Source organism: Leptodactylus fuscus, chromosome 4 (assembly GCF_031893055.1).
Source record: "Leptodactylus fuscus isolate aLepFus1 chromosome 4, aLepFus1.hap2, whole genome shotgun sequence".
NCBI classification, from domain to species: Eukaryota; Metazoa; Chordata; class Amphibia; order Anura; family Leptodactylidae; genus Leptodactylus; species Leptodactylus fuscus.
Genome location: NC_134268.1, coordinates 132181292 through 132199740, shown reverse-complemented (window position 1 = coordinate 132199740; position 18449 = coordinate 132181292). Strand labels below are relative to the sequence as shown.

The 18449-nt window shown below is 42.5% G+C and overlaps 2 protein-coding genes across 3 annotated transcripts in view; one reads left to right on the top strand and one right to left on the bottom strand.

The window, feature by feature from the left end:
* The window catches only part of ICE1 (interactor of little elongation complex ELL subunit 1), a 205076-nt gene that overhangs the window by 53455 nt on the left and 133172 nt on the right, over nt 1-18449 (bottom strand). The gene's annotated exons all lie outside the window — the stretch shown is intronic.
* Nucleotides 8604-18449, top strand: part of GALNT12 (polypeptide N-acetylgalactosaminyltransferase 12) — a 49385-nt gene continuing 39539 nt past the window's right edge. The window contains exon 1 of the mRNA XM_075272209.1: nt 8604-9102. Coding sequence (XP_075128310.1) covers nt 8687-9102 — 416 coding nt within the window. The 5' untranslated portion in view covers nt 8604-8686. The remainder of the gene's footprint in view (nt 9103-18449) is intronic.

The following is an 18449-nucleotide window of genomic DNA, read 5'->3' as shown; positions in this document are numbered from 1 at the left end:
CCCAAGTCACTGTTGCCTGAAGACACTACATTACAATAAAAGTACAATATTGTAACACTCTCCAGCCCTTCTGCAAACAAACTGCATTCTTTTTCAAGTATTTCTGACTCAGCAGCCTGATATTTTACTGCCTGCCAGTTCCTATGTTGTTTTGCATAGTTGGGTCACTTGGCCTTGCTCCCACTTCAGAGGTATGTTTTTTTTTTTTTTTTTGTTTTTTTTAGCTGCAAGTCTTTCATGAAGACCACTTCTGGACAGACTTCTGCAATAGATGGGTACTTGAGTCCCACTGGTTTGAGTGGAGTTGATGACACTGCTGAATATCTTCAGTGTTAAACGTGATGTAAGCCTGATGTATCTTTTATCTGCTACTTGAGTTTACTTGATTGACTACTACATCCACAAGATTACTTGTCTGTTGGTGCTTCTTCAAATGTGGATGCAACACAAGGCAGTTTGTACCATCAGGGAGGCCTCTGAATTGCTCCAAATTTTGTTTGGCAAAAGACGACCCCTTCAAATATACAACTTATGTCATTGAAAACTACAGTACCTTGCAAAAGTATTTGGCCCCCTTGAATGTTTCAACCTTTTGCCACCTTTCAGGCTTCAAACATCAAAATATAAAATTTTAATTTTTAGGGAAGAATAAACAAGTGGGACACAATTGTGAAGTGGAACTAAATTTATTGGATATGTGTAGTATTATTTGGCCCCTTTACTTTCAGTGCAGCAAACTCACTCCAGAAGATCAGTGCGGATCTCTGAATGATCCAATGTCCTAATAACAGATGATGATAAATAGAATCCTCCTGTGTGTAATCAAGTCTCTGTATAAATGCACCTGCTCTGTGATAGGCTCAGAGTTCTGTTAAAAGCGCAGAGAACATCATGAAGACCAAGGAACACACCAGGCAGGTCCGAGATACTGTTGTGGAGAAGTTTAAAACTGGATTTGGATACAAAAAGATTTCCCAAGCTTTAAACTTCCTAAGGAGCACTGTGCAAGCAATCATATTGAAATGGAACAAGTATCAGACCACTGCAAATCTACCAAGACCCAGCCATCCCTCTAAACCTTCATCTCAAAAAAGAAGACTGTTCAGAGATGCAGCCAAGAGGCCCATGATCACTCTGAATGAACTGCAGAGATCTACAGCTAAGGTGGGAGAGTCTGTCCATAGGACAACAATCAGTCGTACACTGTACAAATCTGACCTTTATGGAAGAGTGGCAAGAAGAAAGCCATTTCTCAAAGATATCCATAAAAAAAAATTGAAATCCAAAATCAAACTTTTTGGCCACAACGCAAAACTATATGTTTGGCCTAAAAGCAACACAGCTCATCACACCGAACACACCATCCCCACTGTCAAACATGGTGGTGGCAGCATCATGGTTTGGGACTGCTTTTCTTTAGCAGGTACAGGGAAGATGGATGGAGCCAAATACAGGTCCATTCTGGAAAAAAACCTGTTGTAGTCTGCAAAAGTCCTGAGACTGGGACAGAGATTTATCTTCCAATAAGACAATGATCCAAAACATAAAGCAAAATCTACAATGGAATGGTTCACAAATAATCGTATCCAGGTGTTAGAATGGCCAAGTCAAAGTCCAGACCTGAATCCGATCAAGAATCTGTGGAAAGAACTGAAAACTGCTGTTCACAAACACTCTCCATCCAACCTCACTGAGCTCCAGCTGGTTTGCAAGGAAGAATGGGCAAGAAGTTCAGTCTCTTAATGTGCACAACTGATAGAGACATACCCCAAGCGATTTGCAGCTGTAATCGCAGAAAAAGGTGGCGCTACAAAGTATTAATGTTAGGGGGCTGAATAATTTTGCACGCTCAATTTTTCAGTTTTTTTTTTGTTAATGTTTAAAATATCCAGATGTTTTTGCGTGATTGTGGAACATATAAAGATACACCGACGTAAGTCATCAGCACCCACAGTGAACAGAAGAGAGGATGCCTGGCGGCTCTTCAGGTAAATATATTTGTGTGTGTACTGTCTGGGAAGGGGGCTACTGTGGACCATTTCATGTTGTGTGGGGAGGGGGCTACTGTGGACCATTTCATGTTGTGTGGGAGGAGGCTACTGTGGACCATTTCATGCTGTGTGGGGAGGGGGCTACTGTGGACCATTTCATGCTGTGTGGGGAGGGGGCTACTGTGGACCATTTCATGCTGTGTGGGGAGGGGGCTACTGTGGACCATTTCATGCTGTGTGGGGAGGGGATTACTGTGAACCATTTCATGCTGTGTGAGGAGGGGGCTACTGTGGACCATTTCATGCTGTGTGGGGAGGGGGCTACTGTGGACCATTTCATGCTGTGTGGGGAGGGGGCTACTGTGGACCATTTCATGCTGTGTGGGGAGGGGGCTACTGTGGACCATTTCATGCTGTGTGGGGAGGGGGCTACTGTGGACCATTTCATGCTGTGTGGGGAGGGGCCTACTGTGGACCATTTCATGCTGTGTGGGGAGGGGGCTACTGTGGACCATTTCATGCTGTGTGGGGAGGGGGCTACTGTGGACCATTTCATGCTGTGTGGGGAGGGGGCTACTGTGGACCATTTCATGCTGTGTGGGGAGGGGACTATTGTGGACCATTTCATGCTGTGTGGGGAGGGGGCTACTGTGGACCATTTCATGCTGTGTGGGGAGGGGGCTACTGTGGAGTATACAGGTATAATCCTGTGTGGGGGCCATTGCGGGCCAGATGGTACTGTGTGTGGGGGCCACTGCAGGGTAGATTGTATTGTGTGTGGGGGGCCACTACGAGGCAGATTGTACTGTGTGGGGTCCCCTCACAATTTATATCACACAGTATCTGTTTTTTATAGCACTATAAAACAGATCCTGTGTGATGTAATTAGTGAACATTCATTGTTCAAAAGTACCAAATGCAGAGACCTTTACCTTTCAGTACAAACTCTATAAAGCCCCAGTCACACTACTGTAATTTGTGGGTCCATAATTGTCCGCAATGGTGGATCCACAGAGTTTTAAGGTTAAATTGCCATGTTGGTACTCCGCGATAATTTATTGGTTTTTGGGTTGCAGTTTGGGCACTCAGTCTCAAAAAAGTTCGCCATCACTGATGTATAGTGTAACCAGAGGTGTAGTTAGCGGGGGATGGGGACGGGGCAGAGGGGGCGACTGCCACAGACTAACTGACTCTGTGGGTCCCACCCCGGGGCTGCCATTAATGCTGTACTTTTATCTAGATCGGTGTCTGTAAACACTGATCTAGTTAAAACCCATTCTTGTCTTGTAAACCCCAAGCCACTTCAGGCCTGCGGTTTACAAAACACTGAGAACAGACAACACACGTCCGCTCTCAGCATAGGCCGGCGCAGCGCTGCACCTCCCGATCCTCTCTGTGCTTGCTCTCTGCCTGCTAACGCCGCTCCGCCACTCCCCCTTCGCTCCGCCAAGCCCCCCTCCACTCCGTCCGCCTCGGGCGGCGAAAAAGGCAGGTTCACCCCCTGTGCCGGCGCGATGAGATCATTGCGCCTTCTGCGTCGAGACGCAGACATAATATGCATGGACCCAGCGCATAGAGTGCAGGGCCTAGAAGAGGAGGCAACGGCGGCTCCATTCACCAAGGGAACACAGATAGGTGAGTATAACTTTTTTTTTTTTTTAGCGCAGTTATACATAATTTAATAGTATAAGGGGTTGTTAGGAGGGGGAAAGAAATTTAAGGGAGGATGCATTATGGGGCACTATGACGATGGGGGGGGGGGTCATATATATAAGGGCTAGTGGGAGGCATAATATAAGGGGACAATTCATTTAATAAAGGTGCATTTGGCCTTTATTAAGGCCCCAAATAGCGGATGCAGCAAAAAAAAAAAAAAAAACGCTGCAGGAAAAACTACAGCGGTTAGTACAGCGTTTTTTCCTGCAGCGCTTTTCACAGAAAGTCTGTAGAGGTTTCCTCTGCAGACTTTCTCATTCCGTTATACCTATAGGGAAACTGCCAGTGTTTCTGTAGATATAATTGACATGCTGCGATTTCCAAAACTGCAATGGTTTTGGAAATTGCAGCATGTCCACTGTGCATATTTTTCCGCAACGTTTGGATGGGATTCACTAGGATTACTTCCACTTTGCAGGAACTGCATTTTGTCTGCAGCATTTACAGCGTGGCAACATCACAGCATTTACGCCAAGTGAGGCGCAGCCTTAGGGTGAATTCACACTGAGTAAACGCTAGCTTATTCTGAACGTAAAACACTTCTTTCACTCCGTGCAGTCCCATTGAAGTCAATGGGGAGTGCCGGCGTATACGGCAAGCTCTGCTCATGCCGGAGCGTACACGCCGGCACTCCCCATTCACTTCAATGGGACTGCACGGAGTGAAAGAAGCAGCCCATTCATTTCTATGGGGAGCGCTCGTATCCCCGCTCCCATAGAAATGAATGGAGCTGCTTTAGACGCCGCTTATTCTGAACGTGTTTTACGTTCAGAATAAGCTAGCGTTTACTCAGTGTGAATGCACCCTTAAGGAGTTTTCCAGCTCATTTTTATTGATGATCTATCCTAAGAATAAATCATCAATAAGAGATAAGTGACCCACTGATCAGTTGTATGACGGGGCCATGGTGCCTTTTTTATATCTCACGCTGTCTGTTTATAGTGACCCTGTGATGTTACTCCAGCCTTGTCACATAGACATGTTTAGGACCAGGCTCTAGTTACATTACATGGCCATTAGTAGATGTATGATACTATATAAACAGAGAAGGGGTCACGGCGCTTACACAGGTACCACTGTTCATTCAAACAGCTGAACCTGGGGGTCCCGAGTATTGGAAGCCCATTAATTTTTGTTTACTTTTTAATAAGGAATTGTCTGGGGCAATATTAATAATAGGCACTATTAAAGGGGTAAATTATTAAAGATGCACTTGGGGCTATTATTCATTATTGGAGGTTATATTATATATTTTATAATTGGGGCAGCAACAGGATGGGTGTGCAGGTGAGGACAATGTGGGTTGGGTGCCTGGAAAAGTAAAAATGTAAAAGTAAAGATGTCTGGGCTGCAAACTTTACAGAGACTGGAAAAAGTGTTTATGGTGATCCAGATGGAAGAGAAATGGAATGGAAATGTGAACGATTAGACGAGATGTGACCTGTAAGTCAATAAATGTAAGGGTCAGTTCACACGTGAAAACCGCCTAGCTTATTTGTGCGAGGTAAAAAACCTCGGGGAGTTTTTTTGACGCTGTTTTTTGCATTCCACGCGGTTTTTGACGCGGTTTTCGCTAGCGGTTTTCGCTAGGGTTTTTTTTTCCTATATGTGCTATAGAAACTGCAGGCGAAAACCGCGCGTTTTTTTGCAAAAAACCGCGCGGTTTTGTGTGCAAAAAACCGCGTGTTTTTTTACCGCGCGGTTTTCGCCTCCCATTCACTTCTATGCAATTCTTCAGGCGTTTTCCGCCTGAAGAAAGGTCATGTTGCTTCTTCAGGCGGAAAACGCTAGGAGGAAAAAAAAAGCTAGTGGTCTACATAGACCACCATGTTAAAGGAGAGGTTTTTGAAGCGAATTCCGCTGTCAAAAACCTCCCCTTTGCCCACGTGTGAACTAGCCCTAAGTGCACTGTATTCACCTAAATCATCTGCAGAGCCCTGTGTGGAGCCGATATATACCACGGGCACCGTATAGTGATAATATCATTATACCTCAGTTGGGGGCCCACTTTTATCATATTCTCCCACCTGTGCTTAACCCGTAGCTATGCCTTTGACTGGACATTCCCTTTAAGTTATAAATGCTCAGGTATGTCACGTAGGGTTGGGCATTTAAATATAAAGGAATGAAAATTGAAAATCTATTCAACTAAGCAAAGAGAATTTGCTCAAGTGGATTATTTCAATTATCTTGCATCCATGCCATTCTGTCTCACACTGCCTTTGGATCAACGATATGTTCCTAACTTTACACTATCCAATCTGGATTGCTGAAATGTGAATAAACTAAACCAAAATTCAGTGGCATGGTGTGGCATATAAAAAAGGGAGGTAAAATGTTTCAATAATCGTGATTAGAGATAAGCGAACACTATTCGAAACAGCCATTTCGAACAACACGCTCCCATAGAAATGAATGGAAGCGGCCGGCACGCAGACTTTGTTGGCAGCCGTCCACTTAACCCCCCCACGTGTTGGCTACGTCTATTCATTTCTATGAGAGCGTGCTATTCGAAACGGCTGTTTCGAATAGTGCTTGCTCATCTCTAATCGTGATTTTAATCTAGGTTGTAATCCCCCAGCCCTACTGTCAGGTATTTCATAAACCACTTTACAAACGCAAATTGTCAAAAAAGAAACTCCAAAAATAAGTTGCAATTATGTAATAACTGAATAAGAGCAGGTTCACATCTGCGCCCGGTCTCCACTTTGTGGGTTTCTGTCTTCTGCCGACAGGAGACGGAAACCTGGCAGTCAGAGCCCCCCGTGAGCGTCTTCTGGTCTCCACGTCAATTTTTTTTTTTTTTAACTGGACACAAAGTCCTGCATGTCTGACTTTGTGTCTAGTTAAAAAAAAAAACTGTTTTGCCGCAGAGAGGCAAAAGACGCTCACAGGCAGACACTTTGTAAATTCTTCAAATGAATGGCTTTGAAAATTGACTGCCGGTTTCTGTCTCCTGTCCATTTTCTCGGGCAGAAGACGGAAACCTGAAAGTGGAGACCGGGCGCAGGTGTGAACCCGCCCTAAAACATTACTCATTCATTACATGTGTGCATGAGGAATTTAAATAGTTACCCTAAATATAGTTTGCAATACACACAGTGGGTGGAATTTATTAAAACAAGCATCTCTATTTTGTCAGATTAATAAATCTGGGGTACCACGGGAGGTGTTGTGCATCAGAAATTAAGGTAAAGACCCTAGGTGATAAGCCGCAGCAAGAAAGCGTGATGCAAACGCGTCATGGTTTTTCCTTCAGGGCCTTTCACAGAAAGTCTGCAGAGGTTTCTTCTGAGGACCTGAGTTTACTGAAAGTCCATTGTCAATCCTGATAGGATGTATAAAGTCTATTTTCTCCAAAACTGTTCAATGTAATATACATTTACTGTGAGTATTATTTGAGCTGCATTTTTATAGATTTCTTGCAATCATAAATAATCATAAATAATCTCTTTGTAAAGGCAATGTCTATATCTACTGAGGGACTTCATAGTGTTCTGTCCATCAAATAGTCAAAGCCCACCCACCAACTTGTTGAAGAATACAGGAAGTGGGAAGAAGAGAGAGCAGGCCAACTGCTGAGAAAGAGAAATAGGAAACACCTTTAAGAACTACAAATCTAGGATGCATGGGAATAGGAATTCAGTCTATGGGTTTTAATGAATGTTAAAAGAGCTTCAATTCGCAAATTATATAGATATCTTTTAGATGAAGAATCAAAAATTTTGTATTTTAGATACTTTTTGGATTTCACATATTCCAAATATTTTTTTCTATTTTCCGTTGTTGTCTTCCAGTAGAAGTCCCCACGGCACGTTTCCACTGAGGATGATCAGTGGCCTAAGTGAAGATCACAGGACATCACTACCTGTTCCGTCCCATGCCCCTTTCTGGATGGCCTCTGCGATCATGTGACCACTAGTGGCATGTCACAGCTGGCAAGGAATTCTACTGCAAGACCACAGCTGAGCAGCAGGACCAGTCTGGGTGGATACTGGAGCCCTGGAGAGGACAGGTAAGTGGTTTTGTTTTGTTTTTTGTTTTTTACATTTTTTTCACCTCCCCCAGCCTTACTAAAAAAAATAAAAAATAAAATGTAAGCCTGGACAACCTCTATAAGGCAAACCTAAGAGCCTAAAAATGTGCAATACAATTCAATAGGATCGGTCGAGCACCATATCAATATGTAGGACAAATCAGGACAGCGTTATGCAAAGCCATGATGCAAAAGTATACACGTCGAGCAAGTTCCAGTGTCAGTCACTCCCAGCCCCTATTACAAGTAATGAATTGCATTGTTCAAGCGTCTTCAAGGCTGAAGAGTTGAGAGCAGAAAGTGTCGGGGCAGGACGGGGCGTGGTCTGAGGAGTAAGGTGACAGAAGGAACAGGAAGACGTGGAGAGGTGCTGCCTCAGGGAAGGAGGGAGGGAAGTCCTCATCGTACCCGGCTCTAGGATACGGGATCACCGGGAGGAGAGTGACGGTCCCTGGCCGGACTGCTGACTACAAGAGTCCTCTATGAGCTGTGTCTGCACTGCACGTACATCCTAACTTCATGTGACTTGTCTGAGAAGTGGGAGAAGTTCTTCACAGGACTGCTGAGGAAACTTTGAGCTTCTTCCGAGTAGGCACTGACCTGACCCCTTGATGGTGCTTTAGTGTTTGCCTGGCATTGACAGATACTCGTGGCTGGTTTCCATAGCTCCTAAACATTGTTCTGGGAGACCTGTTTCTTACAGGGTATATAAGATCTGCTCTTCTTGGGCTGCTTTTTTGTATTTTCTGTAGACGTCTCCCAATATACAGGGATCTGGAAATATTCTTTGTATTCCCTATAAGTTCTGCTAGTACTGGCCTTGTCAGTATTCTGACCTATAGCAATTCCTTATGGTAGGAGAGGAGGCTGTTACTGACAGACATATTCTGACCTATTCACTGACATTGCTGCTAGCTCTGTGACTGTGACAGGGATTTACATCATGAATAAGAGAAGACGTGGACTTGTGACCGCTTGGCAACCACTAAGGAGAAAGAAGGGTCTCTGTCTGCTGACTGCTGTTGCCTGTATATTGTTCTTTGGTTTCCTGTTGTTCAGTAAAGATGCAGAAGACAGTAATATCCAAAATTCTGAGGGGCTGAAAGTTGTGGAGCGTCATGACCATAAACAACCTGTCAATAACATGAAATTAGATTATGAGCAACTGAAGAGACCAGTGTATGAAAAACCCCCACTGGACCTCCATGCCTTGGGAGAATTTGGGCGTCCAGTCAGGCTCAATCTCCAAGGGGAAGAAAAGAAGCTAGAAGAAGAAAGTATCAACAAACATCAGATTAACATCTACCTCAGCGATAAGATCTCACTACATCGCCGTCTGGAGGAGAGATGGAACCCAATGTAAGTCCAAATTAACCTCCAAAATGTTAGTGGTGACCTCCAGTCAGCATACCTCACAAGCACCAAAAAAAGGGACTATAAATAGAGATGAGCGAGTACTGTTCGGATCAGCCGATCCAAACAGCACGCACACATTGAAATGAATGGACGTAGCTGGCACGCGGGGGGTTAAGCGGCCGGCGTCAAAGCGGAAGTACCAGGTGCTTCCATTCATTTCAATGCGTGCGTGCTGTTCGGATCGGCTGATCCGAACAGTACTCGCTCATCTCTAACTATAACCAGCAACGCCTCTAATTCCTCCTCGCTCTTTGTGCCCCTGCTCAGTATAATGCCCCTTTAGTAGCCTTTACAGGGTATATTGCCTCTATACAGTATAATGTCCCTCTTATGGTCCAACACAGTATAGCGTCCTTCAGTGGCCCTCACACAATATAATGCTCCCTTCTTGTGGACCTCACAGAGTATAATGCTTCTTCCGCTATAATTCTTGTTATTGTGGTGCCCACACACTATAATGACCCCCTATTGTGGCTCCCACTCTATAATGCTGCCTTCTTGTGACCACTGCAAAAACATGCACAAAAGAGACAATGTAGTGATATCATTACATCGCAAATGGGTGTAGCAGATGTGATATAATGACGTCACTAAATCGCATCTGCCTGCTTCCAAAATGCTATCCGATGAGACAAGGCTGAATGGTGAAGCAAGGAATGACAGCACCTTTTGTGGCTGGAACATGCTTCCACTGCCTAGGCCTAGGACAGCACACAAATTCTGGGACTGTCCCTTTGAATTTGGGTTGGTTTTGAGGTACAAATGTAGTTGAGTTAACCTAAATTTCTGCAGCGAGTTAAATTGCTGTAGCATGGTGTCAGTTCATAGTCAACGATAAAACATTTTTCAGTGACTTTTCATTGGCTTCTTTTCAGGGTTGTGGAGCTTTAGTCAGGACAAATTTTTGGTGGAGGTGGAGTTGGAAAAAAGTTACTGACTACGGCTTGCAAATAAATTGATTAATTATTTTTAATTATAGTATATAATGAATGTTACTGTGTAATTAATTAGATGTTTAGTTTGCTGTATATTTACATTAAAAAGTTAGTGACTGAATTCCTTGGAAGGTAAAGATTGAGAGTCTTCAGTAGTTGATACCTTTTTAATGGCTAACAAAAAATGATGACAGATTGCAAGCTTTCGGGACAGCTAAGGTCCCTTCATCAGGTTGGTAGTTTTAATGAACTAGAGGCTTTCAAAGAACGGCTTTGGTTTCTTTGCATACGTTCTGCTTCCATTATACATATATGGAAACTGCCGGCGTTTCCATAGGAATACTTAACACTTGGGAAGCAGTTTGAATTCTGCAGTGATGTCCAGTGCAATCCCTGTTATAGCAAAAGTAGTGAGAATCTATGTATTACATGTCTCGTTTCTCCACTGGTAGAAGACTCCAGGAGACTTGCAGGGGATGGTCTCTGGGTGCCGCCATGGGGCTAGCCAGGTAGTTGCCGCAGGTCAGCTGCAGCGGAGTGTGGTACCAGTCATATTAAATTTCTTATTGCTGCTATCTCCATGAACATCTGCAACACATTGGCTGTGCAATAGGTGCCAAGCGAGCTGTGTCATTATTTTATCCATGATTTATTTTGCCCAATCCTCTTTTCCTGTGATAAAGCCCATAGTGCTTATACTGATAAAGCTAATATTGTAGACCTATCAAAATACCAGAAGATAAGTAACCCCTTGTTTACATCTGCATTGGTATTCCGTTCGGGGGAGAATACTAAATGCATTTGCAAGCAGTGTGCGTTGAAAACACACGGATCCCCACAGACTATAATGGGTCCATGTGCTTGCCGCCAGATCTCCGCAGGGAACATGTGGACAGGAAAGTACTTCACAATCTATTTTTCTGTTCGCGTGACTCATGCGGAGATCTCGCAGCAAGCACACGAACCCCATTATAGTCTATGGGGTCCATGTGCTTTTACTGCACACTGCTTGCAAATGCGTTCAGTAGTCCGTTCAGGGGGTCCCCATGCGGACTCCCTGAACGGATTGCCAAACGCAGATGTGAACGAGGGGTTGGCTAAGGCCCCACAGGACACCCCGAAGCAAAAAAGCGCTGCGGGAAAAACTGTGGTGACAACGCATCGTGGTTCTTCCCGCAAACAGAAAGTTTGCAGAGTTTTCCTCTGCATACTTTGTTACAATTGTTACAATTATACCTATGGGGAAACCGCTGGCATTTTCGTAGATATAATTGACATGCTGCAATTTCCAAAACAGCGGCTTTGGAAATCACAGCATGGTGGGTTTTTACTACGAAGTGGGCATGGGATTCGTTTTTTTACATCAATAACTATGCAGGGGAGGTGGGACGGGAACTAGGACAACGTAGGCATTAAAAAAAAAAACGTATACAGTAGAGATGAGAAAGTAGTGAAATATTTTAAAATTTGATTCGAGTAGACCTCAATAGTCGATTATTCGATTGAATACCTACTCGATCGAATACTACTCGCTCATCTCTAATTTTTAAGATATTTTAAGTTTATCTCAGAAATTTACTTTGACTTTAAAATGTTTTCACCATAAGTAAACTTGTAAATATAAAAAAACCTATTGAAATATTTTTCTGTTGGCAATGAACACTAGAATGAAGTGACTTCGTGTAAAGTAAATATTTCCAAAGACACGTACCTTTCAGGCTCCTTCCTTGAACAAGTAATCTCATTTAAGATCCTGTTCAAAGAGGAACTTTCATGTCCTTGGGCACTTACGTTTTTATACACTGCTATAAAGTCGACCGTGCGCTGAATTCAGGGAACTGTTGGCTTTCCTGTTACGTGCCCTGGGGCAAGAGATATCAGTGTAGTTACCGATAGCTCTTGACTGTCAGAAGGGCATTCCTGACAGTCTACTATTAGGAGGGGCGTTCCTCACAGCCTAAGCTACTGTGCATAGCTCTGTACTGTCAGAGGGGGCGTTCCTTACCGCCCAGCCATGATGCTAATTTGTGAGGAACGCCACCCTCCCCCTCCTGACAGAGTATTGTCTGCGCCGGCTGCAGGTGTGTCTGGACCTGAGTATGTGTGAAAGAATAATGGACGAGATAAAGAGTAGATTTATATATGTGACACAGCAGCCAGCATCCGTACTCCATTGTCAACTGATTCTACTTATGGTAGAGTACTGTCAGGAGGGGGGGTGGCGTTCCTCACAGCTCAGAGTCATGGCTGAGCAGTAAGTAACGCCCCCTCTGACAGTACAGCGCTAAGGACAGTACTGTTAGGAAGGGCATTCCTCACAGCCCAGCTAGACATTCAGGAACACCCTTCTGACAGTGAAGAGTTATCGGTAACTGCACCGATAGCTCTTGCCCCGGGGCACATAATGGGAAAGCCAAAAGTGTGCTGAATTCAGCGCCCTGTCGACTTTCTAGCAGTATATAAAAACGTAAGTGCCTGAAGACATGAAGGTTCCTCTTTAAGCCGTCATGATTATCCAAAAAGATTGGTTTAGGCCAGAGCCCCACATAGTGTAAATGCTCCAGCAAAAGCGGTGACATCTTACAAATCCTGCAAAATGATTCTAACGAATCCCATCCACACATTGCAGAAAAATACCCACAGCAGAAATGCGCGCGATTACCAAAACCATTGCCTTTTTGTGAATTGAAGCACGTCAATTATACCTATGGAACCTCTGTCGGTTTCCTCATAGGTATTATTGAAACAGTAATTTCACAGAGGAAAACTCTGCAGACTTTCTGTGAAAAGCACTGTGGGAAAAAACAGAATGCATTTCCGCTACAGTTTTTATGTGTGGCACCTTCACTGTGGCCTGCTTTGTGGGGAGTTAGTCTACATATGCTTTATTCAATACTGTATTGTTTTAATTGATATAAAGAACAAAAGTTAAGCAAGTAATCAAAGCAGTCTGATAAGGTATTAGATCTGCGAGGGTTTGACACCTAGGACAGTGTGGCTATTGGTATTATTTACAAACTGCGAACCGTACTGCTCACTCAGTGTTGTCCCATAATGACGACCTATCATGTCACCCGTATCAAAAAAATTTTCATGGCCAGACAAACCCTTTAAGACTACATTTATTTCTACATTTAAAGCCTCCATCTTCATAAGTTACACTATATTTTTTCCAGAAGAGTAAAAAGACTTTTGTTATCATTTTTGAGGAGTATTTTTAACCACGGAGGAGAACAAGGTTTGCAGTATTGGAAATAAATGATATGTAGGCATAATAATGCTAAGAGGTCACTATTTAAGCATGGAAAACAACGGTCTTCTATGTAAATAAATTGCAGTTTAGGGTTTTGTTGTTAAAGGCATTCAATGTGCACGATCACAGCAATACCAAATTGCAAAAAATAATTTTAGTGCCCATATTCTGTAACTTTATATGTTATGTTATGTTTTAGATTTTGTTTCGTTGCATGGCGTTGTGTAAGGCTTAGTTCACACGCAATTCCGCGTTTGCATATTCCTTCGCGGCTGCCGCTCCAGATTAGGCCCAAATGAATGTGCCTAGGCAGAGCGTGCTGCCGCGAGGCGGACGCCGTGGCTTAATCAACCACGGATTCCGCCTGAGGAAAGGGCAGCTGGCTTCTTTTTTACGCTAGCGGTCTACATAGACCACCATTGTGAGGGGTGGATTCCGCGTCAAAATCCGCCCCCTCTTGCCCTGTGTGAACGGGGCCTAAGCCTTCTTTTTTGTGGCAGAAGGCTTTTTTAAATTTATAGCAATAAGGCTATTTATCTTTTTTTATGGCTACAGTGTTGGCTCTGTTGTCTAAATATTTTTATAGTCTGGTCATTTTCAGATACAGGGATGGCTAATTTGTTTGTATATGTAATCTTTGGAAAGGGTGAGTGATTTGAACTTTTTAATTTTTGTTTAGGTCCTTCAGGAGGCTTGAACCTGCGATCACTTGATTGATTGTCTCGTAGACTGCAATACAACTCTATAACCGTTGAGACTTGCTATAGGCAAACCTCAGTTGTTATTTTTCTATGCTAGGCCTGGAAGTCTTCTGCAGGCTCCCAGCTGCCATAGACACTGAACAGCTCCTACAATCTCACCACTCAGGAGCCATGCAGAATCTAAATGTGAGGGGATAGGTGAGGGCTGGGACCAGGGAAAAGGTGGCACAGAGAGTGAGATCAGGGGCTTCAGATGCAGTAAATGTCTGCAATTGGAGAAGGTCCAGTGGTTATGATGCTCACTCTGCTGTTTTACACAGTGAAGACCCAGCATTTTATTTTAAGTGCAGACATCTGCCGTAATATTATGGTGAATGACTGCAAGGGGTTACGACAGGACAGAGCTTAGGTGTTGAAATCTAGGAAAAATATCATGTGTATTCAAAGGGTAAAAATTCTCTTACAGGTTTTTACTGCAACTTCTGTACACTGTAAATTACAACAAAAATGCTAGACAAAATAGTAAGGCGTGCTACACTATTGTCAGTTTTGTCACAGACACCGTAAGGTAAACCTGATGGACTCCATTATAGTCTATAAGTTGGGTCAATAATTTGATGGATCTGGCAGTAATGTTTTAGCCAATGCTCTACTTCATATGAAAGGGGAGAACAATGTAAATAATGACATGTGAACACAGCCTAAACCCGTTGTGGTGTATGCAATCTTATTTCGATCTTTAGCATAAACCTGTTAGAACGGCAATTGCCAATATGTCACCTAGGACTTGTCATACATCTTGTATAAGGAAAAATATATCTTTGTACCGTATTAGCCAGTGGATATGAAATATAAAGATTGAGTCTTCAGTAGTTGATACCTTTTTAATGGGTAACAAAAATGATGACAAATTGCAAACTTTTGAGACTACTCAGGTCTCTTCATCAGGTATGGTATGGGTATGCATGCCTTCAGAAATTGTGTCATACCATGCCTGATGAAGAGACTTAGTAGTCTCAAAAGCTTGCAATCTGTCATCATTTGTGTCAGCCATTAAAAAGGTATCAACTACTGAAGACTCAATCTTTATATTTAATTGCCATACATCTGTCATCTTCTGAGTACTGTTTCCATATCAGATCCACAAATAGACTATAATTAACAATTGGAAATCTATGTGGTGGTTTTTGGCAAAACAAGTTATACCACATAACTGAACCTCCATTATGTTAACATGAACATTATCTCAGGTAGGCAATGTGACAAATGTAGAAACCTATTCTCACAGAGACTTGATTTGGTTACTTTGCTTACGTGTTTGTAGGATAAATTCAGAAGAATTGAGTGCGTAACCCAAGGTTGTTTCCTGAATAGTAAGTTGCACCTGTTGTATCACATAAGTTAGTCATGGACACACCCTGCCCTTGTTTCTCTTAGGTGACGTACTTCTCTACATGCCAATCCTTTAATTGTTCTTGAGTGGAAGGACTTTCAACAATCTGCTTTGCTGAAGTAAACCTCCTTTACTGTGGGCTGAGAGACAGGATTTCACTGATAATCTGTGTGCAGAGGAATCCTGTGCATTTAGTTACAAGGTATTAGAAAGCTAATACACATAATGAAGATTGTTCATTAATAATGTTACAAATCTAGATTTACTTGTCCCGTTGACAACTCCTTTTTGAACTGTGGCCACTAGAGAGACCTGACCGCCCTCGGTCCCACTTTTTTTTTTTTTTTTTGCCAGGAGAAGCCACATTGAGCCAAATATTTTCCCTGCAGCAGATTGTGCATGGGAAATGTTGTATCACATTAAGGTCTTTTAGATGAATTTCTGTCTATAGGATACAAAAGCCACTGAAGTCCCCAAACTAGCAACTGCTCATACAAAAAGGTTAAGGTATAAGGGCACCTTCACACAGAGTTTACACTCCACTCATTCAGACACGTATACACAAGCGCTTCAAAACACATCCCATTCACTTCAATGGGAGCGCGTGTAAAGCCGGCTTTACGCACGCTCCCATTGAAGTGAATGGGATGTGTTTTGAAGCGCTTGTGTATACGTGTCTAAATGAGTGGAGCGTAAACTCCGTGTGAAGGGGCCCTTATTATTCTGCGTTCTGACTTAGAGGGAACATCTGAACTAAGCTTCCCCTCTAAAATGTCTAAATACTGTGGTAGGTCCTATGTACACGTGTTGCCTTGGCGGTGTATTCTCAGTCAGAAAATTTGTTCAAGAAAATTCTTTGACTAAAAACCAGTTCCCTTCATCTGAACAATGTTGTTTTGGCCCCAAGAATATAGAAGCTCCTTCAAGCTTTAGCTGTCATTGACACATTTTTTTCATATTTTCTTTCCCTGCTTTCCAAAATTCATAACTTTTATATATGTCTTCCAACTTGGCTAAATGAAGGCTTATTTTTGAGGACTTATTCTTGGCGTGTCAAGTTGTACTTTCATTTGGCATATTTCATATGTTTTGATTAACTTTTATTAATGTTTTATGGGGATCCATGTGAAAGAACCCACAATTCTATCATCATTTTTTGCATTTTCTTTTTATGTTGTTAACTCTGCATTAAAAATGACATGACAAGTTCGTCGGGCGAGTTGTTCCGATTACAGCGATACCATACTTATATTGGTTTTTATCATGTTTTACGTCACTTTTTGAAAATGAATTATTTACCTGGGGCCATTGTATTCTGGCACCTATAACTTTTTGACTGTTTTGTTGACAGAGATATGTCAGGGCTCTTTATTTGCCGGGCAAGTTATTGGTACCATTGTTTAGTATGCGCTGACTTTTTGATAACTTTTTATTGCTATTTTTTTGGGGAAAAAGCAAGGTGAACAAAATGTTATTTTGCACATTGCGTTATATAATTTTTATGGCATTCACCATGCTGTAACGCCATTTTTGGATATTTGTTAACTTTTTTTTGTTGCTTACATTAGGCTAGGCTCATATCTATACACAGGTCTCCTTCGTTCAGGTCCACCGGGGGATGTGAATGACAGAGAACCGGACTGCTAAAACAGTGATTACGCATGGACACAATGTGGCCATCAGGCTTACATCGTTTTTATACTGAAACCAGTGGATTGAAGTCCTATATGCAGGACTTTTCTCTCTGATGATTTTTGGTGGGTTCTGCAGTCTCCAGTCGATATCTGTACCTAGCGTAATGTTTGGAAATGTAAAGGTGGGTTTTAAACTTTTTATGTTTTACTTATTTATTTTTTATTCTTTAACTTTTTTTTAACTTTTTTTTTTTCTTTTCATTGTGCCACAAGGGAACTTGAACCTGGGATCTCTGCAATGTATTGCAAAACATAGTATTGCAGCACTTTGTTTCCCTTTGTGTAACTGGGAATAGCAGTCAGAAGGCCAAGGGGTGGTTAGGGGGCGATCTTGCCCCCTGGTTCCCCTGGATGCCATGATCGCTATTGATCCAGTATCTTCCAACAGCTATTCCTGTGCCTCGGCTGTGTTAATTTGTGTGTTAAATGTGCCCAGGGCATTACAGTGCTGTACTATTACCACCCTGAGTGTTAACTATACACTCAGCACAACATAATAGTACGCCGCAGAGCGGGAAGGGGTTAAAATACTGTACAGTATTACTATTGTTGTTGAATGATTATTTGGTAAGAAATACTGTGGAAGTGAGGGAAGTATGCTTTTAGGACTTTAATTTGTTTTAACTAAATCATAAATGTAGAAATAAGTTTAGTTAATCTGAAATGAAGGGACATTTCTCAAAGAGAATGTTTCACCAGAACATTACCTATTATGTTAAACATATTTTTTTTAAATAATTTTGATGATATGATTTTTTTTGTATCTATTTTTATCACTATCTATATTTTAAGAAAAGGAGTCAAATCCTGCAATTTTCACTCTGGTCATTAAGCCTAATAATAGCAATATTTACACTAATAATAATAATAACAACTAATAATAACACTTGATCTTTTTGCACTGATACCTGGTCTTTCAAAATGTAGTCCTTCACTGCTGGGTACAGCTGACAATGGAGCTAGAGCCTATGTGGTAGGTGGTTCTGCCCACCCAGGAAGTCCGTCAGGTTGCACAATGGATTCACAAAAAGGGAAACTTTGGGCCTGAGAAGACCATTGCCTGGCTACAGAGGTGCTATAACCATCCAGATTTATGTCACGTTCCTCTGCTGATCTGTGTTGGCTGCCAAAATTGTAATGTGGCAAAAGGTTGTGAACAAAGGACCCAGTGGAACCTTTCCATACAACAAAACCTCTGCAGCTTGTCTCAGTGATTACAAGTATGTCTTGACCATTTTACTTCGTTTGTAGTGGAGATCTTCCCTGCAAGGGGATGTCTAGATTGCAGGCAGTGGTCCAGGCCCATTGGAAACA